The sequence below is a fragment of the Heterocephalus glaber genome, unplaced genomic scaffold (assembly GCF_053883595.1).
Source record: "Heterocephalus glaber isolate CG9 unplaced genomic scaffold, H.glaber_assembly_v1.0 deba00001687, whole genome shotgun sequence".
In the NCBI taxonomy this organism is placed as follows: domain Eukaryota; kingdom Metazoa; phylum Chordata; class Mammalia; order Rodentia; family Bathyergidae; genus Heterocephalus; species Heterocephalus glaber.
Window position 1 is genome coordinate 7,712,010 of NW_028258412.1, and position 23,055 is coordinate 7,735,064.

A 23,055-nucleotide genomic window follows, 5' to 3' on the forward strand; every position below is an offset into this window, starting at 1 on the left:
TCTAAACAGGACTGTTGCCAGATTCTGTCAAATTAAGTCCTTGACCCTTAGGCCTCTGGAAGAATACAAAGTCCACAGGAGTTCTGGAACTGTGGCTGCAAAGAAGGTGACGCAACCAGATTCCACCAGGACATGATCAGGCGTGACCATGTGAGGGAGGAAGAAGGAGCAGAGAAGGAAGAATGTAATTTCTGTGCCCTTTACACCCCTGTCTGGCAGGCCACATTCAGCGGAGTGCATGTCTTCCCTGCCCATGCCACGGGCATGAGGGGTGTGATATAATCACAAGTACACTCCCAAGTAAGAAAACACCTCAAACTGGAATTTATAGATGAGGTAAATTAGGGAGTGACTTTTTCTCCCCAGTGCTAGGGATTGGAACCCAGGGCATCACACTTGCTAGGCAAGCACTCTACACTCAGCGATATCCCCAGCCCAGGGAATGACTGTTTTGTTTTGCTTTTTTGAAACAGGATCTCACTCAGAATGCAGTTCAGCCTGGTCTTGAACTCACATGTAACCCAGGCTAAGCCTCAAACTTGCAGCAATCCTCATGCCTGTCTCTCGAGTACTGGGATCACAGGCATGTGCCACCACACCTGACTAGGGAATGACTTCTGACATCTACAGGACTTTTCTTTTTATAGAATTTCCCTTAATGTTTGGCATTGATTTAATAATCTTGTTAAATTTTAAAAATTTTATTAGTACATGTCTATAGTACATAATGATTATTTTCATCATGGGGAGTTGGTACGTGTACATAATACATCTTAATTCTTTTCACTTCCCCTCAATTGAAAAGCTTGATTTACACATTATCTCTTGAAGAAAGACAAGTATATCCTTGTATTCAAAGCAACCCACATCTAAAAGGAAAAATTCTTAATCCTGCACAGTTTAGCAGTAACCTTTGGCATCTGCCTTCATTCCTCTGGGACTCTTTTTTTACTCTTAATCTGAAACATAGAGAACTTGGATCAATGGAATGGTCCCAGCTCTGCAGCTTTTATGCTCCTTAGAGATGTACAAGATTCTTTCCATTTTTTTTCCAAATAATGGAAGCCCTATGGTTCTTTTTTGTTGTTGTGTTGTGTTGTTTTTTGTTTTTAGTTGAAGGCCTATCTTTAACTGCCATACAACTATACAAATTACTCAGAACTACAGGTTTCCTGGCTTTTGGTTGGAACTGCATCAGTGTACTCTGGTAACACTTTTTTTTTTTTTTTTTTCCTTCAGTACCAAGGATTGAACTCAGGGCCTTACGCTTCCAGGCAGGCGCAGTGCCACTGAGCTACATCCTTGGCAACACCTATTTCTTATCAGATGTTTGTTATGTATTTGGTTAATTTTTTTGAAAAAACAGGATGATAACATATTACACAATAATTATAGCTTAATTGGCACACTGTTTGAATCCACAGGGTCTGCAGGAAGGAGGGATAGATAGTAAAGGAATCTTTGATGGACAAAGCTCAGGCTCTGGTGGACCAAAGCCTAGGCTCCTATACTAGCTGCCATTCTGGGCCCTAGAGGAGATTGACAACTCCACTCACAGCATGGTTAGGCTATGCCAGAGAGAACCTCCCTTAAACTTTTTCAGCCCATTTGGAGCTCAGAGTCAAAAGACTGGAAGAAGCTTCTCCACAACTGACTACTCTCTCAGGAGGGTTAAGGATGAGGATGCACTCAGCCCTTCCCTGGGACTTGGGAGAGCTTGTTCTTTAACCTGTCAATCCTCTGTAATGATGCCTAGTTGGTTCATTTATTCTACAGGTGGAGAATTTACCTGTAAATATTTGGTCTAAAGAATTTGAATGTGCATGAAGGTTGGCCCTCTAACTTATCTCACTTGGCTTCTCCCAGCATAGGACCTTGCTTGGTTGCTCTTACACATTTGACATACATAATAACTATATTCTTACTGATGGGAGTTGATTAGATTGATTGGTTTCTAATTGATTAGGTAATTCATTTTAGGGCCTTCCTTCTCTACTTATAGAAACTTGTTTGGTTTGGGATAAGAAATAGTCCACTTTTTCCTGGACATGAGAGGGAAAGTGGTCTATCTACATTTGACTTGGTTTTCTCAATTTGGGAAGGAATGAAATGAACGCTTACTGGGCATCTGCTGTGAGCCAGGCATCATATGAGGCATTTGTATGTAAGTTCTATAACCCCCTGAAAATTTAACATTACCTTTGTGTAGTACAAATGAAGAAACTCAGGTGCAGAGCCATGTAATAACTGCCCTTAGGTGACAGGTAGTAAAAGAGAGTTTAATGTGAAAATCTCAGCTGATTGATTCAGAAGATCTCAGCTTGGATCTGAGCTGACCCACTGGAGTGATCTCTAGGTTCTTCTTCACTTTATATCTGCCCAGGCCCTCTAGTGTTTTTTTTGTTTTTGTTTTTGTTTTTTGTACGGGGCATCGAACTTGCGACCTTGTGCTTGTGCTTGCAAGGCAGGTGGTGGAACCACTGAGCTAAATCCCTGCCCTGACCCTCTAGTGTTTTGGAAGAGAAGTTAAGAGGTTGTCCTTCAGTGTAGCCTCAGTGGGTGTGGGCTTTTGGGTGATCTTCCCTGATTTGAGTATTTTATTTATTTTTATTTACTTTTTTTTTTTTTGCGGTACCGGGGATCAAACTCAGGACCTTGTGCTTTCGCGGCAGGCCCGGCTCCACTGAGCTAACTGATTCGAGGATTTTAGCATTGTATCCCCTGGCTCCAAAGAAGACTGATGACTAATATCTCAACCCTGGGTTTTTTTTGGTTTTTGGTTTTTGGGGGTTTTTTTGGTACCGGGGATTGAACTCGGGTCCTTGCACTTGCGCAGCAGGCGGCGAAACCACTGAGCTAAACCCCTGGCCCTCAACCCTGGGTTTTGACCCTATCTATACCACCTCCCAGCTGGATATCATTGGCCCTGTAGCTAGGCAAATTTTGACTTTCACTTGAAACTTGCAAAAATCAACAGCTAGAAAAATGCTTTGGCTTTGGGAAGAACATGCAGTGACCATAGCCCTTTTTTTTTCCTATGTATGTGTGAGACGGGGTCTTGCTCTGCAGTTCAGGCTATCCTTGCACTTACTGTGTAGCTCAGACTGGCCTCGAACTCATGGCAATCCTCCTGCCTCAACCTCCCTAGTGCTGGGATTACAAGCATGTGCCAACCATGCCCGGCCATACCTTTTGAGGATCTGAAATGGGACATTTTTGAGTACCACCTCAAATTTCCGGAGTATGTGTTGGATTCTTTTTTCAAAGGACAGAGATGACTGTGAGGGAAGAGAATGCCATGGAATAAATGGAGGACAATTAATTGTGCCATTTAATAGTCACTGTTTAAGCTAAAGGAGACTCATCGAAGGGATTTGGGGTATCAGGGCTCTACCCCCTCTCATTGTCACAAATGAGAATCCTGAAGCCTAGCTGTTGAGGCATTCAGTATCACTCAGATGATACTATGCAGTGAAGATGGCTTCCTAGCCATGTACACATAGGTCTAGAATCAAGTTGCCAGTGTTAGGCAACTTTGCAAAGTAATTTGACTTTGACTTCAGTCTTGTATAAAACGGATAATTCTGCCATCTTGTAGAGTTTGGTCAGGATTAAAGATACATAAGGAAGGCACCCCATACAGTGGCTGGAGCATGGTTGGCACTCAAGTAACAGCAGATGTTGTTAAAAGCACAGCTAGACAGTGGTTCCACTGCCTGCCTCGCAAGCGCAAGGACCGGAGTTCGATCCCCAGTACCAAAAAAAAAAGCAAAGCTAGAACTTTAAAGTCTCCAGTAGCCTAAGAATGCAGTTGAGTTCTGTGGCTAAACAGAGCTTAGCGACTCATAGCCAGTCCTCCTATTAGCTGTTCACCTTCCTGTTCTTCAAAGATACCTGTGGCAGCAACTCTGGCCATCTAGCTGCCTGTGCCCTTCAAAGGCATTTCTTGACACAGATATGTGTATTGGTGATGTCAGTTTCTTGCCAGGTGTTCTACCTAGTAAGTGGTGTGACTGTCTCCTGCATGCCTGCACTTGTTTTTCCTCCCTGTTCCCTCTCCTGGGCTTGGCCAAGGCTACTTTTAGTGAACAAAAGCAGGATACTGGCAGTGGAAAGGAGGGCGGGTTCTGTGCTCCTATCCCCTGCGGCACACATACCATGGCAAGGGTGTAACAGAGTCCAGGCCTGCAGTTAGATGCAAAAATGTCTGCACCAGCTTTTCTGCACTGTATAGGCAAGGGGAAAGGCAGGAGCTGGTGGCATGAGCCATGGAAACTTTGTTCATACCTGGGCTACTTGCTCCCACCATTTTCAGTTTGGAAATATTTGCTAAGGGTTTACTGTGCCAGGCTTTGGTTTAGATGCTAGATATACTAAAAGTAAATAGGACACTTTCAGGGAGCCCACAGTCTGGTTACTCAGGAGCTTTAGGTCAGAAAGTAGGAGACAAAAAGGAAGTCCCTGCTTTTAGTGCTTGTCTTCCACTAGTAACTCATAGTCATCCACAACCTTATTTAATCCCCTCTGCTACCCGGAAAGTAGGTGACATTGTTTTCACTCTATAAACAAGGAACTGGGGGGCCCCAAGATTATTTAGATGGTACAGGATAGTTCTGAACCTCAGGTCATTTAGGGCAATGGTGGTGAACCTATGACACACATGCTGCAGCAGTCCGTTTGTTAGCATTGAAAGCTCTAAAAGGTTCACTATCACTGATTTAAGGCAAAATGTGTACAGACTTGAGAGGTGTTGGGGGTTGTCTGTCCCTTCATTTCATAGGTGGTGAAATTGAACCCACAGAAGGAAAGGGGCTTGTCCAAGGGCACGTAGTACCCAAGAACCTAGGTCTCTCTCCTATCGAGAGCTCAGCCAATATGCATCTGAGCCATGTCCCCAGGATAAGGTCTTCCCCTCTGTGTCTTTCCTCACTGCACTATTCTGGACACTATATCCATACTTTCCATGCCATGCTTAGTTCTCAGGACCCTGAAGTTCAGCATCTATAGGACAAGTAGGAAAAGCTACTGAGTAAGAATAGCCAACCATGTCTGTTGAGCACCCAAAGGGAATTGGGCCCTCCAGAAAGATAAAGGGCTTTTCAGGGTCCTACTTCTTAGAATCCCATAGTCCAAGAGCTTTCCACAGCTGCTGCAACTCATCTTGTCTCCCTTTTCTACCTCTTTCATTACTCAGAAGTAGTAGCACTCATTTCGGCCTCTCACTGCCTTGTTTTGTTTAACCTTTCTCTTCTGGAAAGAGGGGTAATTGTGTATCTATCTTATTACTGCTTTACCTAGCAAGTTTTCATAATAATGTACGTGCCACACACAGTGTTTTCTCATACATTAACTTATTTAGACTTCATTGGCTCTTTGTAGTAGGATGCTATTGTACATTTTATCAATAAAGGAAAACCAGGGCCAGGGATTTAGCTCAGTGGTTTCGTCTCCTGCTGCTCAAGCACAAGGACCCAAGTTCAAGCCCCAGTACCAAAAAAAATAAAGGAAAACTACTAAGAGAAGTTGTCCAAAGCTGCCTGGGTAGTGGCAGTAAATAATTAATAATGTGGGCTACCATTACATTATTGTTATCATTCTTAACTGCAGTTAACATTTATTGAATTGCTACTGTAGGAGACCTTTTATATAAGGCTTTTATGCATTTAATATATACTATTTCACTAATTTTTACAGCAGTCCATTTTATAGATGAGAAACCTGGGTCAGAGAACTGAAGTATCTTGCCCAAAATGACATTACTAGACAAGGACAGGGTCAGGATTAAAAGCAAGAGAGGGCTGGGGATTTAGCTCAGTGGCTCTGCCGCCTGCCTTGCAAGCGGAAGGTCCCAAGTTCGATCCCCTGTACCAAAACCAAAACAAAGCAAATAAACAAACAAAAAAGCAAGAGGCAGCCCATTGCTGTCTGGGAGGAGCAAGGATGTAGCTAATATGGGTGGGGAAGGTCTTGACAGAAAGAATGGGGAGTCTAGTGGGCCCTAGTGGCACATGCCTATAGTCTTAGATACTCAGGAGGCTGAAGAAGGAGGCTCCCTGGGGCCTAGGAGTTGGAGACCAGCCTGGGCAACATAGCAAGACCTTATCTCAAAACAAACTAACAACAAAAACCTAGAAGGAAGGGGGTGGCATTGGTTCAGCATGTCAGGGAGCTCTTAGATCTACATGCTGGGAAGCTCAGAAGGAGGTTTTTCAGGCAGGGCCTGAGAACACACCTGATTTGACTAAGAGGCAGGAATTCCCAACCAGGAGACTAGGGGAGAAGGGACCCATGGATCTAACATTTATATTTTGTACAACGCTAGCAGAGTTTTGAGTTTCTCCTCCAATACTTTATTTTGAAAATTTTCAAATATATAGAAAAAGTGAAAAGAGTAGTTCACAGAACATCCAAATATCTTTCACCTAGATCCATCATTTGTTAACTTTATGACACTCTCTGTCTATATACTTTTATTTATTTTTGCTGAACTACTTAAAAATAAGTTGGCATCTTGGCTTTCACCCTTAAATATTTCAGTGCTTCTTCTGAGAATTCTTATATACAGCCACAATGTTCTTATTATCACATCTAAGAAAATTAACAGTAATTTCATAACATAATCTAACATATAGTTCAAATTAAAATTTTCCCAGTTGTTCCCAAAAATGTTGCTCACAGCTGTTTCCTTTTTGAATCATAAATTGAATCTAATGCTGAATATTATGTTGGTCTCTATGTCTAGACTTTTTCAAATTTCTGTGTAAAAGCCAAGCATTGTGGTCCCTGCCTGCAGGCTCACCTTCTTGTACCGTTGAGGCAGAAGGATTGCTTGAGCCAAGGAATTTGAAGCCAGCTTGGGCAATGTAGGGAGATAGTGAGACCTTATCTCAAAAAAAGGGGAGGGGGGTGGCCTGAGGTATAGCTCAGTGGTAGCTGCTAGCCTAGCATGTGAGAGGCCATGGGTTTGAGTCTCAGCACTACAAAAGAGAAAAAAAGAAAAAGAAAAAAAACCTTTCCCATCCCATATTAACTTTGTGGAAAGTCAAAACTAGTTACCTTATTAAGTGACCTACATTCTGGATTTGTGTGATGAATTTGTTTATACTTAATAGTTTTTTGGCAAGAGGACTCCATTAGTAGTGCTGTTGTTGATGGATAGGTGTTTTGTTTTGCTTTGTTTTGTTTTTTGAGGCAGGGTCTTGCTATATAGCCCAAATTGGCCTTGAATTCACTGTGTAGCTCAGGCTGGCCTCGAACTTGTGGCAATCCTCCTGCCTCAGCCTCCCAAGTACTGGGATTGTAGGCATGGACTACCACACCCAGCTTTGATGGGTAGGTTTTTGAAGAGTGGAAGCAATTGAGTTTCTTTGGCTCACTGAAATATCTGTCTAGATCAAAGAGTCTTTAAAAAAAAAAAATTTTTTTATTAGCTGGGTGTGGTGGCATGTGCCTGTAATCCCAGCATTCCATCTCTTTGAGCTTGAGGCCAGCCTGGACTACATAGTGAGACCCTGTCTCAAATAAAATAAAATTTTTTATTAGTACGTGTTTGTAGTACATAGTGATCACATTTATCACAAGGAGCTTGTACATGCACATAACACATCTTAATTCTTTTTTCTTTTTTTTTTTGGTACTGAGAATTCAACTTAGGACCTTGCACTTGCCAGGCAGGCACAGTACCACTGAGCTACATCCCCAGCCTCCTATTACCTTTTATTTTTCTCTTTATTTATATTTTGGGTTTTTCATATGAGAGAAACCATGCAATATTTAAACTTGCGAATCTGATTTATTTCACTTAACATTATGGTCTCAAGGTGCATCTATTTACCTACAAATGCCTCAAGTTTATCTTTCTTTTTTTTTTCCTTTTCTCATATTTATTCCTTTCCCTTCCCTTACCCCTCCCACTTCCCCTTCCCCTTTGGGTCTTATCTTCCTATTTCATATTATCTATTATACATTTTGATCCTTATTTACACTTTCAGTTTCTCACACCAGAGAAACTATTCGGTATTTACATATGTGTGTCCTATTTATTTCACTTAAGAGTATGACTTCAGTGTGCATCTATTTAGCTATAAATGTCTCTAGTTTCTCATTCAAGTTTATCTTTCTTTATATCAGAGTAGTACTCTGTTGTGTATAAATACCACATTTTCTTTATCCATTATCTGTTGCTGTGCATGTAGGTTCTTTCCAAGATTTAGCTATTATGGCTATGCATATATCTCTGTAATATGATGCCTTTAACTCTGTGGTGATCCTTGGTATTATTTCTTGTGCCATTGGGGTTCTGTTCAGAAAGTCTTTGCCTATGCCTATGTCTTCGAGTTTTGCCTATTTTATCTTCCAGCAGATTAAGTGTTTCTGGGTTTTTGTTTTGTTTTTGCAGTACTGGGGATCAAACTCAAAACCTTACACTTTCGAGGCAGTCAGGGTGCCACTGAGCTAAATCCCTGGCCCTTAGTGTTTCTGGTTTTTGGGGGGTTTTTTGGTTTTATTTTTGGGGGTTTTTGTTTTTGTTTTTTGAGGCAGGGTCTCCCTTTGTAGTTCAGGGTGGCCCTGAACTCATTATGTTGTCCAGGATGGCCTCAAATTTGCTGCGATCCTCCTGCCTCAGCCTCCCAAGTGCTGGGATTACAGGCGTGCACCACCCACCCATGGCTCAGTGTTTCTGTTTTAACATTCAGGTCTTTGTTCCATTTTTATTTTAATAAAGTATATGGTGAGATATATGGGTCTAGACTCAATTTTCTGCATGTGGATATCCAGTTTTCCCAGCACTGTTTATTAAAGAGGCTTAGATCAGCAGTTCTTAACTGGGGCCATGATTAGGCTTCAGGGAATCCTTGACACATATCTCAACCTAGATTATACACACATTTTCCTTACATGTGCATTTTTCTGGATGAGGCTTCTTGGCTCTTATCAGATTCTCTTTCTTTTTTTTTTTTTTTTTTGGTACCGGGGATTGAACTTGGGTCCTTGTGCTTGTGCAGCAGGCAGCGAAACCACTGAGCTAAATCCCGAGCCCTCTTATCAGATTCTCAGAGGGCTCCAAGACCCAAAGAGTCTGCTCATGGAGGCATCCAAAACAGAGCTGCCTTCTGGAGCCTTGTTCATTCTGAACCGGCTTCCCCAGGGGAGATGACACTAATCTGTAATTTTCCCTTGTCCTAGCTTTGGATCAAAGAGAGGACTGCTCATTTTGTTGTTCAATCTAGCAATCAGAAACAGCCTATGTGACCTGGTTCCAGGGATTCCAGAGCATTTTTGTTCTTATCTTGCCTCACAGGTGTTCAGAATGCCAGGATTCTCTTACCAACTGGTACTATGAGAAGGATGGGAAGCTCTACTGCCACAAGGACTACTGGGGGAAGTTTGGGGAGTTCTGCCACGGGTGCTCCCTGCTGATGACGGGGCCTGTCATGGTGAGTGGATCCCTGCATCTCTACCCCTCTGGTTGATCAGTCTATTGACAGCACTTCTAGTCCCCTATAGCCATTCATCTTTTGGTCTTCCCATCATCCAGGGCCTCTCCCTTTCTTTATTCATTCATTCATTCAACCAACAGGTATTTGTTGAGTACTTACCAAGTGACAGATGGTATCCTTGACTTTCAAAGACTTTTAAAGTCCAGTGTTGGGCCAGGCATGGTGGCACACACCTGTAATCCTAGCACTCAGGAGGCCGAGGCAGGAGGATCGCCACAAGTTCGAGGCCAGCCTGGGGTACATAGTGAGTTCAAGGCCAGCCTGAACTACACAGCAAGACTCTGTCTCAAGAAAAATAAAGTCCAGTGTTGGGAGTAGGTGGGTAGACAGGCAGGGAATAGAATGCAGTGGGAAAAAAGGCCTTAAAGGAGAGTGTTACAGGTGCAAAGGAGAATACCACCTGCTTTATGTTGTTGTTTTGGGTTTTTTTTTTTTTGGTACCAGGAATCAAACTCAGGGCCTCGCGCTTGCCAGGCATGTGCTGTGCCGCTGAGCTACATTTCCAGCTATCACCTGGTTTATGTTCAGGGAATCAAACAGGGAGAACCTAGAATGGGCTGGCAAAGAGAGGTTCTGCCTCCTGTATCTGCTCTCAATGAAGGGCTGTAAGCATAGTCCCAGATCTGCAACTTTGTGTTGGAAGAAATGAGTCTTGCTGTTAGGTATAGTTATTTCTGGGAATAAGTTGTAATGACTGGGACCAAAACAATTTTTTTCTTTTCCTTTTTTTTCCTTCTAGTACGAGGGATCAAACTCAGGACCTTGCGTTTGCCAGGCAGGTGCAGTGCCACTGAGCTACATCCCCAGCCCCCAAAACAATATTTTTCAGGATCAACCTGACACTTAACTTTGTAAAGTTCTAGGGCAGAGAGTGAAAAGCTAGATATTGACTGGAGAATGTAGACCTTGATTGAAAAAAGTGGATTTTGATTGGGGTCTGTACAGATCCTTGATTAGAGATTGCTCAGCTATCCCATCTCCACTCCAGCAAAAGTGATAACTCATTTCCTCCTTCTCTGTTCTTCTCCCCACCTGCTCACAGGTGGCTGGGGAGTTCAAGTACCACCCAGAGTGCTTTGCCTGTATGAGCTGCAAGGTGATCATTGAAGATGGGGATGCATATGCGCTGGTACAGCATGCCACACTCTACTGGTAAGAGGTAGCCCTGTGACTGTCCTCCCCTACAAAGTGGCCAGGAGAAAGGGACAAATGGCAGCATGACTTTGGCAGAATAATGGAATAATCAGAGCACTGGATTCCTTTCACAGCAATGCTCTAAAACATTTCTGTAACCCATAAGCAAGACAATTAACATCTCTCTGCTCTCTGTCCTTACCTACCAAGAGAATAACCTCACTATACCCTGCAGTCTTCCTAGAAGGAGAGAATTGCTGGGAAGTTGTGTCCAAAGAGGATCCCAGCATTTTAAAGTCAAAGATCCTTTAGAGCTCACCTGGTTCAGCTGCTTTGATTGACAGGAAAGTCAGCTACAGCCCAAGGAGGGCACAGGAGCCAGGGCAAGGTTCTCATTGGAAGAGAGCAAGAGAATATGGGTCATCTCACCCCCATGGCAAGGTTCCTCCTAGTATACCACCCCCAGTCATAGCCCAACCCCAGAGAATCCAGGATCCTCATTGTGAGCAGCCAGTGAGAATTATGGAAAAGAGGGTGATGGAGGTGAGACTGTGGATATGTTGTTTAAAGCCACATGCTAGAGTAGTTGCTGGGGGAGCTTCTAGGTGAGACTCGAGAATCTCAGTTCCCTTTCTGCCCTCTCCCTAGTGGGAAGTGCCACAATGAGGTGGTGCTGGCACCTATGTTTGAGAGGCTCTCCACGGAGTCAGTTCAAGATCAACTGCCCTACTCCGTCACGCTCATCTCCATGCCGGCCACCACTGAGGGCAGGCGGGGCTTCTCTGTGTCTGTGGAGAGTGCCTGCTCCAACTATGCCACCACTGTGCAAGTGAAAGAGTGAGTATTTTGAGAACCCTTTAGTAGAGATTCTTTTTTTTTTGGTACCGGCTATTAAACTCAGGACCTTGCACTTGTGAGGCAGGTGGCCGCACCACTGAGCTAAATCCCCAGTAGAGATTCTTGACCAAGACCACAGATGGGCCTAAAAGGGCTCCAGTCTAAAGTCTTATTTAGAGCTCCCATCATCCTCATCACCCAACTTTCTCCTGGAGGTCACTGTGCTATAACCACACCCAGGCCTAGGCACTTAGTGTTCTCTCTGCCTAGGCTGCTTCCCACCAGATACAGCCAGAATCTCTTACTGTTCAAATGTCAGCTTTCAGATCATGTTTCCTCTTTGAAATTATCTGGCTTGATTAATGTGTGTTAGTTTGATTATCATCTGTCCTCCCAACTAGAATATAAACTCCAGAAGGATCTTGCTTTGTCTTTTTTAGTATTGCATCCCCAGGACATGGAATTAGTAGGTGTTCACTGATTATTGTTTTGTTGGTTGAGTAAATGAATGGGAGGAAAGTGGAAAAAATGGAATCTATGGTCGAAAAGAGGTTAAGATCCCATCATAGATCCAGGCCAGGGGCCAAGTGAGGAAAGAGTTTGTGTCCATGTAATACCCATAATGAGACACTAGTAGCCCATTAGCCTGTAAATACTGCTTTGCACCTACTGTGTGTTAGACATGAGGCTGAAGCTAACAGTGAGGACAAGAGGTACTAGGGTTGAGGAAATAAGGAAGAGGTGAGGTCTACTCAGCCTCATTAGATGAAAAGGGAAGGAATTGTGTTTAGAGCAGAGGGAGAATTGTGTCTCCAGACGTAGGAATCTATGGTTGTCTAATACAAATTGAGAGTAGCCAGAGAAGGTGCCATTAGCATGAGGTGGGGTGGGGGGCTAAATTATGGAGATTCAACAGATTTGTTGAGGGGTTAAGCAGCAAAGTGACATAACCAAGTTGGTATTTTAGAAAGATAACTGGTATGAAGGGTAGATGGGAGGGGGGAAAACCTAGAGTTGTGGGGACCAGTTAGGAGGCTTTGCAGTGATCCGTGTAAGAGATATTGGTAACTATACTGACTGAAAGAAGTAAGTTGGAGGAGGGTGGTGAACTCCAGATGGGAAAGAGGATGTCCAAGTTTTTGGCTTAGCCTTCTGGGTGAGTGGTGATTCTCTTCACTGAGTCCAAGCATCCTGGGAAGGGTATTGCCTTTCTGTATGGGTAACCTAGGTCTTGTGGGCCAGTGGGAGCTTGGGGCCTGGTGAGCCTTCCCTGCACAAGCAGAATCAGTCAGGTAAGTTTTTAGGATGCCTTCACCATGCCTCTCACCTCTTGTCTGCCGTAGAGTCAATCGGATGCACATCAGTCCCAGCAATCGCAATGCCATCCACCCTGGGGACCGCATCCTGGAGATCAATGGGACCCCCGTCCGCACACTCCGAGTGGAGGAGGTACAGTGTGTGTCTAGTATATCTTATGAGGGTGAGATATGGAACAGACCCTCTGGAAGATCAGGCTATGGCCTTTACCTTTTCCCGCCCCAGCTAGTCTTTTTTGGCACTGAGTCTGTGACCACTGTTGACCTGTGTCAGCCTAGCAAGTTCCCAGAACAGCAAGGATGGCCTGACAGATGGGGGAGCTGACAGGATGCCAGCAAAGAGCACTATAGGCTGCTGGCAACTGGAGACTACCACTAGCCAATTTGAACATTGGCTATACTGTGCTTGGATCATCTGGGTTGGCAGCGGGTGTGCTGGGATGGGGCAGCCTGTAGGAACCAGCCTTACACTGCTTTTGGCCACAGGTGGAGGATGCAATTAGCCAGACGAGCCAGACACTTCAGCTGTTGATAGAACATGACCCGGTCTCCCAGCGCCTGGATCAGCTGCGGCTAGATGCCCGGCTCTCTCCCCATATGCAGAATACTGGACACTCTCACACCCTGAGCACCCTGGACACCAAGGAAAATCTGGAAGGGACTCTAAGGAGACGCTCCCTGAGGTGCCACCTCCTACCCCAGTTCTTTTCTGTCTGATATCATTCCTCAGAAGTTGAGTTGGCTGTTGAAAACCATCAGCATTAAGAAGGAAACCAGCTTGCTATCACAGGGTATAAGGATTGTGCTGCCCCTGCTGTGCTATAGGAATCATAGTTCATAGGAGCTGTGCAGAACCAACTCTCTGCCAGGTTTCCTTAGAAACCAGAGCATCAGGTTGTGTCCACCAGACTCCTGAGCTGGACAGGAGGCAGTGATGCTGGACCTTAATACTGCACCCTAAAGGGAAACATAGAGGAAATATGGGGCTCAGAGTTGAGTAGGGGCACAGGTAGGATTGAATAAATATATATACGAATTTTGAAAATGATAAAGTGAGAAATGATTGCAAATGGTTTGAATTCGAAGGACCAACAAACCCATACCTCAGAATCTGCCAGGTCTATTGTCAGGGGCAGTAAGCTTGTGTGCAAGCCCCAAGTAGGGAAACTTACAGGAGTCAGAAGCACAGGCTTTCAGGTAGAAATACCCATACCAAGCCTTCAGGATGAACTTCTTCCTTCACAAATCGTCATCTCTCTGAACTTCTGTCTCTGCTTTGTAAAGCAGGGTTACAGGATAAAAGTGGCCATCTCACCAATTAGGATTAAATGTGGAAAGGACACAAAATTGGACTGTGCCAGCCTAGGGTCACAGTGCTCAGTAAATGTGAATTATTAGGATCAACAGGAATCAGATTCTTTATGCCCTGATCTAACAAGCTAAATCAGTTAGGGCCCTCTCAGCTGTTGGAAACTGAGCCCTCCCCACAGGTTGCTCCCATCATTCTTGGCTGCCTTGGTCAGCCATGTTGAATTAGGAGAGGCAGGGCACCAGAGGGAGAGAGAAGCTGGAAATGCATGGCCTGGAAAAGGGAAGATGTGGAGTGGCTAGAAAGTGCTCAGGTACCTGAAGGGCTGCCGTGCAGGAGAGAGGACAGCTCACCTTGTGTGCTATGCCAGGCACAGTCAGCAGAAGGCAGTGCAAAAGAAAAAGGGCAGGCAAACTTGTGAGGCAGAACAAGCCAAGAGCCATGCAGCTTCAGTCCTGTTTGGGTCGCCCAGTAAAATAGGAGGATACCGCAGAGAGAAGTTCGCGTGATGTAGTCCCATCATCTTCAGCCTTCTTGTCCTTTCTTGTCCTTTCTGCAGTAAGTCAAAATAACAGTTATTGCTGGAGGATTTAGCTCAGTGGCACTGCGCCTGCCTGGCAGGCACAAGGTCCTAAGTTCAATCCCCAGTACCAAAAAAACCCCCAGTTATCATCTGTTACTATTGCCAGATGCTTTTGAAAATGTAAATGTAGTTTTATTGCTATAAAATCATACATGCTTGTTAGCTTAAAATTTAGGAAATATGGACAGATATAAAGATGAAGAAAATATTATTTAAAATCCCATCTATTCATTTTTTGGATGCTAGCACTAACGTAGTTAATGTCTTGAATCAAGCAGATAGAAGAAGTAGTAGATTACCAGCTACAGTGCCATCATATATTGAACATTACAAACTAGCAGAATCTAGTTAATTGTTCCAGGTCGGAAGTACTTATAGTAGTCCCTGTTCCTTTTCTTCTTTTTTCAGTGATGGGCACTGAAACCCAGACCTCATGCTTGCTAACAGATAAAGGTTAGAGATGTAGATCTACCACTGAGCTACACCCCTAATCCCTAGATTTCCCATTTTGAATAAGTTTTTACTATACTTAAATAAACTACTTATATCTGTAGCTCCAAAACAGCACATCTGTTTAAGAGCCCCCATCCTCCAAACTATAGCATCCTAACTATAGGCCTTGGAACAGATGGGTGTACCTGAGATGCCTACCTTCAACCTTCATCTTCCCTCATCCTTAGGCGCAGTAACAGCATCTCCAAGTCCCCTGGCCCCAGCTCCCCCAAAGAGCCCCTGCTGCTCAGCCGTGACATCAGCCGCTCAGAATCCCTCCGCTGTTCTAGCAGCTACTCACAGCAGATCTTCCGGCCGTGTGACCTGATCCATGGGGAGGTCCTGGGGAAGGGCTTCTTTGGACAGGCCATCAAGGTGAGCACAGGAAGCAACTACTGCACTCCCCCCACCCCTGCCCCCCATCTTCTGTTGGGAACTTATCATATGGCCACACACCATACCCTGCAGGACATCAGGCCTCCTTCCTGGCTGTGGGTGATGGTGTAGCTGCCCCCCACCAGCAGCACCACCTAAGGCCACATCACTGCTACAGTGAGCTTGTGGCTCTGGAGACCCAAGTTGGGATGAACTATGCCCACAGGCCCCAGTGCTGGGTGTGCTACAATGAACACAAGGAGGAGTGGCTCTTGCCTCTTGCCGCTCCAGTGAACAGTCTCAGAGACTAACTTCTCTCTCTTTTTCTCCTCCTCTGCTGAGAGCTGGGAGGGGGGGTCAGGTAAGCCATGTGTCTCAGCTTGTGGGGCAGTGGGGCTGGAGAGCTTACCCCAACCCACCAAGCCCTCTGGTGCATGTCTGTGGCACTGACCCTCCTGCTCCCAGACTTCTGTTCACCCAAGAGACTCACTCCTATGCCAGATGACTAGAGCCCCTGCTTGGCTTGGCAGTGTGCCCTTCTACCTCCTCCTCTACTTCCTTTCTCTGGATTCTTGACTCTCCTGTGTGCATGCCCAGCTCTCTAGGGAAGAGGGGGTGAGTCCCCTGTTGCCCCATGCTGTGTCCTCTACACATGAACTGTGTCAGCCTGATCTGATACGGCTCAGTGTGTGACCTCCAATAGATGAAATAGCCAAGTACATAGTGCTTTTTCCCCCCTGGTGCTAGGGATCAAACTGAAGGCCTTGCACATGCTAGGCAAGCATTCTATCACTGAGCTACACCCCCAGCCCATAGATCTTAACAATTCTCCAGAACTTTCTCCCAACTATGTGCCATTAACAGTCACTCTCCCTATAGGTGACACACAAAGCCACAGGCAAAGTGATGGTTATGAAGGAGTTAATTCGATGTGATGAGGAGACACAGAAGACTTTTCTGACTGAGGTGAGAAAGTATGGTTGGAGTCTACCATGTTGACATGCCTGTAATCCTAGCACTAGAGAGGCTGAGTCAGGAGGATTGTAAATCTGAGGCCGGCATGGGATACATAACAAGACCCTGACTCAGAAAACCAAAAGAGAAGGTGGCAGGGGTTGAAAGAAAGAAGAGAAGAGGAGAAATAAAGAAATGGGGGTTGGAGCAGCCACCACACATGTAGTCCCAGCTACTCTGTAGTGCCAGTTACATGGAGAGCTGAGGCAGGAAGATGACTTGAGCCCAGGAGTTCTGGGCCAGCCCGGGCAACATAACAAAAAGAAAGTTGGAGGACTGGGAATTTGGTATCATTGTTGGAAGAAGGAGAACCTTATAAATAGTGGTTTTGAGAGGAAACATAGTTTGGGGGTCACTGTCTTAAACACTGAGTGGAAAATCTAGAGGCACGTCCCCACTCCCTGTACCTTAGTGTAAGTATTTGTCCAGTGAACACTTACTAAGGATAGCACAAGCCACGTACAAGGGATATGATAACAAATGAGTTGTGGATTAGAGTAACTGTCAGGTTATAAGGGTGATGGACAGAAAAACAGATTAATTTAGTATAACTCAGTGTGGTAATTGCCTCTTGAATATCCTGAGGAGAGCTTGGAGTGGGGGCCACAGAGAACTGATTCTCCTTAAGCATCTATGGTTTCCACCACCCCTCCCACATTGCAATGTGGAGCAGCTACAGTTAGGAACACTGTGGTCTAGGCCTGTCCACTCCAGTTTCCCAGAATAGTTCCTAGAAAGGCAGGATTCCTGAGCAGAAGGCTGTGAAGCCATCCCATCTGGATAGTGGTGTTCTTTTTCTGATCCTAGTGGCCAACCACATCATGAAACGTAGGAGGAGGTTAGAGAGGCAGCTAACACACACCAGGACAATCCCTGGAGGGAGGAGGCATGGAAGACTTGATGTGAAGTTAACCCCTAACCTCTTTGGCTTCCTCCAAACCTAGGTGAAAGTGATGCGCAGCCTGGACCATCCCAACGTGCTCAAGTTCATTGGTGTGCTGTACAAAGATAAGAAGCTGAACCTGCTGACAGAGTACATTGAGGGGGGCACACTGAAGGACTTTCTGCGCAGTGTGGTGAGCATATGATCCCATAGTCACCAAGAGTCTTAGAAGATTGTCAGAGGGTCACCTATGCCCTACTTTCTTGGAGCCTTGAAGGCTACAGGGGCCTTGCTTTGACCCCAAAAGACCATGGGTGGGACTGGATAGAAACAAGGAGGTTTTACTGTGCTGACCCATGGGGCCTGGACCCCACAACATCTGACATGCATTCCTCCACCCTGCAGGACCCATTCCCTTGGCAGCAGAAGGTCAGGTTTGCCAAAGGCATCGCATCTGGAATGGTGAGTCTCACCAACAGCCCTGCTAACATAAGAATAAGGAGAGGTGGGGCTGGGGATTTAGCTCAGTGGTGCCTCCACCTGCCTTGCAGGCACAAGGTCCTGAGTTCAATCCCCAGTACCAAAAAAAAAAAAAAGAATAAGGAGAGGTGTGAGGATTGAGAGGAGCACTAGAAGGCAGACACTCCGTCTGGGGCTTGTGTAGCTGAGACATTCAGCAGCTATTAATTTTTTCTTTCTGTGCTACTGAAGATACTCCCAGACAACTGTTTTCAGCCACAACCCAATTCCCAAAGGATTCCAAATATCTAAGGGGAGGGCCGGGGATTTAGCTCAGTGGTTGCGCTGCCTGCTACGCAAGCACAGGGACCCGAGTTCAATCCCCAGTACCAAAAAAAAAAAAAGACCAACTATCTAAGGGCAAACTGAAGAGGCAAACTGTAGCATGAGGTGGTCTGGCCTTGGTATCACTGTGGTGTCCATGTGTTGAGAGCCCTTGGAGCAAGCAGAGCATTTCACGGCCCAGGAAATCAGAGAAGAAAGAAATGAATTCTAGATGAGCCCTGAAAAATGAGTCCGAATTAGATAAAAGTTCCTGTTGATGGAAGAGGTCCCCGAATTTAGGTGATGATTGAAGCAAAAACACGGGAGAAGAGAATCCAATCTTAGTGATCAAAACAGCTGACAATTACTAAGTGTTTTCTGTATACCAGGCACTGAGCTAAGGGAGTAACATACATGAACATACATCACAACAATCCTTGTTTCCAGATAAGAGACTGAGGCTAAAAAGGGACACAGTTAGAATCTTGGGCTAGTCAGTCTGATCCCTACACCTGAGAGTTTACCTACTGCTTCTCACATGAGGTTCATGTAGCCTGGAACAGTAATAGTCTGGAATTGGAGGTAGATTAAGGTCTCTGTGCTTCAAAAGATAGAAAATATTTTAAGCAAAATTTTGTGACCAGAGCTGTGCTTTTTCTGAGGTGACTCTGGGTTGGCCAGTAGGTTGGAATGGAGATGGGAGAGTTTCAGGCAGGGAGAACTGGGTAGTGAAACGTTTAGGGTTTCTTTTTTTTTTTTTTTTTTGGTACCAGGGATCAAACTCGGGCCCTTGCGCTTGCAAGGCAGGGGGTGGAACCACTGAGCTAAATCCCCGGCCACATTTAGGGGTTCTAAATTGAAGTAGTAGTGGTGGGGATAGGAGACTGGGGGGCAGAATGGAGTCAGAATGGAGAGTGAGCAAACAAGAGTTACAGGAAGAGGCAAGGTAGCTTAAGGAACTTAGAGTAATGGTGCCACTTACCAGACAGTGATGGACAAGGAACAGGTTTGAGAAGAACTGGGATTGGTGAATGCCAAGACTGATTTGTTAGCAGAACCTTTCAGCATCTCTTGGGCAGGTAACTGGCTGGAAGCAGGAGGTTGGGAATGGGCTGTTGGTCACCTAGTTATTTACAGAGAAGAGGCAGAGCTGTGGACACAAAAGGCATCAATATGGTTGGTAGAGGTTATGTTGTAAAAAGATGACTTTGAGAAGAGCTGACACTGAGAAGACTGGTTAGAAAAACCAGGCACACAAAGGTCTCAGGAGCAGAAAGCACGGGAGAGATGTGAACAGCCTTGAGGAGGAATCTACAGGCATCCAGGTCATGAGCTACAGAGATGAGGAAGAGTGTGGATGTGTCAGCCAGGGTGTGTGAGCATCTCCAGGAAGGTAGGAGCTGGAGAGAGCACATGACTCCTTATACATTTGCAGGGAAAGGTAAGAAAAGAAGAAGTGGCTTTCCAGGTTACAAGAGCCAGAGGTGGAGGCCTAGAGAAGGGAAATAGCCAACAGAAACTTGTTTAGAAACATTGGGATGGCAAGAGGGAGGGGTTAAAGTATAGTGAGAATGAGGAGGATGGAGTCTTCAGGGAGGCAAATGTCAGGAACACAGAGCTAGTTGAACCGGGAAGGTTACTTTTGCCCCATCACAGCAGGAAAGATCCAAGGTAGCTGAATCATAGTTTGAGGAAGGAGGAGGAGGAGCAGCAGCAGTGCATCTGAGGGCATTCACTTCAGATGGTTTTGATCTAAATGAAATGGAGGAGGGGGCTGTACAAGCCTGGCCCCATTGGAGTTGGGGCCTTTAGAAGAGAACAGTGGGGCTTAAGCCGGGCCCAGACTGGTGATTGATGAACAAAAGGATGGGCAGGAAGTAGCAGGGGAGGAGAGGAAGCCCAGGTTGCCTTGGCATTCTGTTGGTGTTGGGACCAAATATTTTCTGCAGGGGAGGCCCAGCCATATTGTCCAAGTTGGGTTCTACAGGTGAGTGGGCATGGCCTGGGAGAAGAGCAGGTTCCATTACTCCCAGTTCTGGAATCAAAGTCTGGTTGATTTACTGACCCTTCTGCTCATGTTTCTGTTTCAGGCCTATTTGCACTCCATGTGCATCATCCACCGGGATCTGAACTCACACAACTGCCTCATCAAGTTGGTATGTCCCACCGCTCTGGGTCTAGCCTAAGCTTCCCTGCCACCACTGGCCCTCCTATCTTCTTTGTCCTAGAGGAAGCTGACTGTCCTCTGTGGTCTCAGGCCAGAGATGTTGCCTAGGGGCTCCTGTCTTGCCATTCCTGCTGCCTCTAGTGCCTTCCTCTGTTTTCTGAAAGCTCCCAGACACATGCACATACAATTTCACGTCCTGGCAACAGCACTTTTTAAATCATTTGATTAGAAAGGACTATGGCTAATGATATAGCTCACTGGTAGAGCACTTGCCTACCATGAGGCCCTAGGGTCAGAATACAGCACTATTAAAAAAACAAAAAATAGCCAGGCACAGTGATGCACAGCCGTAATTCTAGAACTCAGGAAGGCTAAGATATGAGGACAGCAAATTTGAATCTTGCCTGGGCAACTTAACCCTATCTCAAAATTTTAAAAGGCCTGGGAGTAGCCAGGTGTGGTGACATATACCTGTAATCCCAGAATTAGGGAGGTTGAAACAGGAGGATCTCTTCAAGTTTGAGGCCACCCTGGGCTACATAATGAGTTCAAGGCCAGCTTGAACTACACAGTGAAACACTGTCTCAAAAAAAATTTTTTTTCCATGGTAGAGCACCCTGACTTTAACCCCCCAGTACCTGCTCCCCACATGCACATGGAAAGGACCTCAGAAGTTTCTTAATTGTATATAGAGCCCTATCATTTTATCTGGTTTTATCTCATAGTAGTCCTGTAAAGCAGCTAAGTGCTGGTCCTGTTTTACAGCATTAGCATCTAAAACCTCAGCTTGAGGTTTAGAGCTAGTATAGTGACTAGTTTGAGGCCATCATTCTTCCCACTGCCCCTCTGTGGTTGTTACAGTGTTGTTTCTGCACTTGACTTGCAATCTGGCTTTCTGGGTGTCCATCAGCTGGCCCTGGTTCTGCGCTCTGGACCTATACCAAACAGTCTTTTGGGGGGGCGGGTACCGGGGATCAAACTTGGGTCCTTGCGCTTGCAAGGCAAGTGGCAGAACCACTGAGCTAAATCCCTGGCCCCCTCAAACAGTCCTAATCCCTTTTCACATGACTACCCTGTAGCTATCCCAAGAGTTTATCTCCCCACACCAACTGCCTTGTCTTTTCTGCTTTGTCTTTTTCTCTTATCTGGTCCTAGCAACAACTTCAAATCATTTTAGGAACCAGGCAGAGCAGGGGAAAACCAAAACAAAAGACATCACCTGTCTGCCTTTGAGTTCCACTCTCCAGGTTCCAGAGCCCTCCCGCTCCCGAGCTCTGCCAGCTCTGTTGTAAAACCCATCTTGGGCAGTGGGGCAGATACCATACTGATAGAAGCGCAAATCCCAGCAATGTCTGGTTAGAAAGCTGGCAGAGCTGTTTGCTGTGACTCTCCTTTGGTGTGTACTTTGTTCCCCTTCTTGGTAGCTTCTCTTGCCTATACTCATATTCTTAAGGTTAGAGAACCAGGATTGAAAATGTCCCTACCAGGTCTTGACCAGGTCCTTATCTTACCAGGACAAGACTGTGGTGGTGGCAGACTTTGGGCTGTCACGGCTCATAGTGGAAGAAAGGAAAAGGCCCCCAGTGGAAAAGGCTACCAGTAAGAAACGTACCTTGCGCAAGAGTGACCGCAAGAAGCGGTATACGGTAGTGGGAAACCCCTACTGGATGGCTCCTGAGATGCTGAATGGTGAGTCCCAAAGCCCTGGAGGGGATACCCTAGAAGGAAGACAGAGCCACATCTTATAGCCAAGCACTGGAACCTCCTGGGAAGGCTTGTGACAAGTAGTGCCAGATACCTAAGAGCTGAGGGCTGGATGATTTGTTTGTTTGTTTTTGTTTTGTTAGTGAGATAAAATCTCACTATGTAGTCCAGGCTAGCCTTGAACTCACTGTGTAGCCTAGGGTGGCCTCAAACTCCCAGCAGTCCTCCCACCTCACCTCCGAAGGGCTGAGATTATAGGCCTGGGCCACCATGCCCGGCTGGATGATTTTTTAATCCTCACCAGGCTGATCCTCATAAACTCCATCCCTCAGTTTAGTGTTGGGTAGTGGTCAGTGTGCCATTCTGGACACAAGGTGAGGTCTGACTGGCTTTTTTGCCTAGAGAGTAAGTGAGAACTCAAGTTATTCATTGCCCTCCAGTGATGGCGAACCTTTTAGAGCTTTCAATGATAACAAACAGCCTGCTGTGGCACAAGTGCCATAGGTTCACCACCACTGTGCCTTTTCCCTCTCCAGGCTGAGAGCTGAGGAGTGCTGCCCCCTAGAGGATAATGCTCAGACCAGCTATGCTGGCTGGCATTTTTGAAAAGCAGAGTTGTGAGGCCTTAGAAGTGATGTGATACAAGCCTTTTCAGAGTGTAAGGCCCAGGGAAATTCATTGGCTTGCTCAAAAGCGGATAGCTGGATAATGACAGAGCCTGGATGAACCTGTATGTGCAGTTTTTTTCTACTGTACCATGCAGTTGCATCTAGTTCCTCTGAGGCAGGCCATCCAGAGCTGAGGAGAGATGAGTTTCCTTTTTTTTTTTGAGATAAGGTCTCACTATGTAGTTCAGGCTGGCCTTGAACTCATTGTGTAACCCAGGCTGGCCTTGAACTCATGGCAATCCTTCTGCCTCTACCTCCCAAGTGCTGGGATTATAGGCTTGTGCCCCACA

The 23,055-nt window shown here is 45.6% G+C and overlaps 1 protein-coding gene across 2 annotated transcripts in view; it reads left to right on the plus strand.

Annotated features, from left to right (window-relative positions):
• Window positions 1-23,055, plus strand: part of Limk2 (LIM domain kinase 2) — a 65,713-nt gene that overhangs the window by 36,260 nt on the left and 6,398 nt on the right. For both annotated transcript variants that reach the window (XM_004843476.4, XM_004843477.4), the window contains 11 exons: window positions 9,302-9,437; window positions 10,543-10,652; window positions 11,283-11,471; window positions 12,815-12,920; window positions 13,274-13,470; window positions 15,360-15,546; window positions 16,426-16,512; window positions 17,505-17,636; window positions 17,849-17,905; window positions 20,317-20,382; window positions 21,908-22,082. In XM_004843476.4, the coding sequence (XP_004843533.1) occupies window positions 9,302-9,437; window positions 10,543-10,652; window positions 11,283-11,471; window positions 12,815-12,920; window positions 13,274-13,470; window positions 15,360-15,546; window positions 16,426-16,512; window positions 17,505-17,636; window positions 17,849-17,905; window positions 20,317-20,382; window positions 21,908-22,082 (1,442 nt within the window). The remainder of the gene's footprint in view (window positions 1-9,301; window positions 9,438-10,542; window positions 10,653-11,282; window positions 11,472-12,814; window positions 12,921-13,273; window positions 13,471-15,359; window positions 15,547-16,425; window positions 16,513-17,504; window positions 17,637-17,848; window positions 17,906-20,316; window positions 20,383-21,907; window positions 22,083-23,055) is intronic.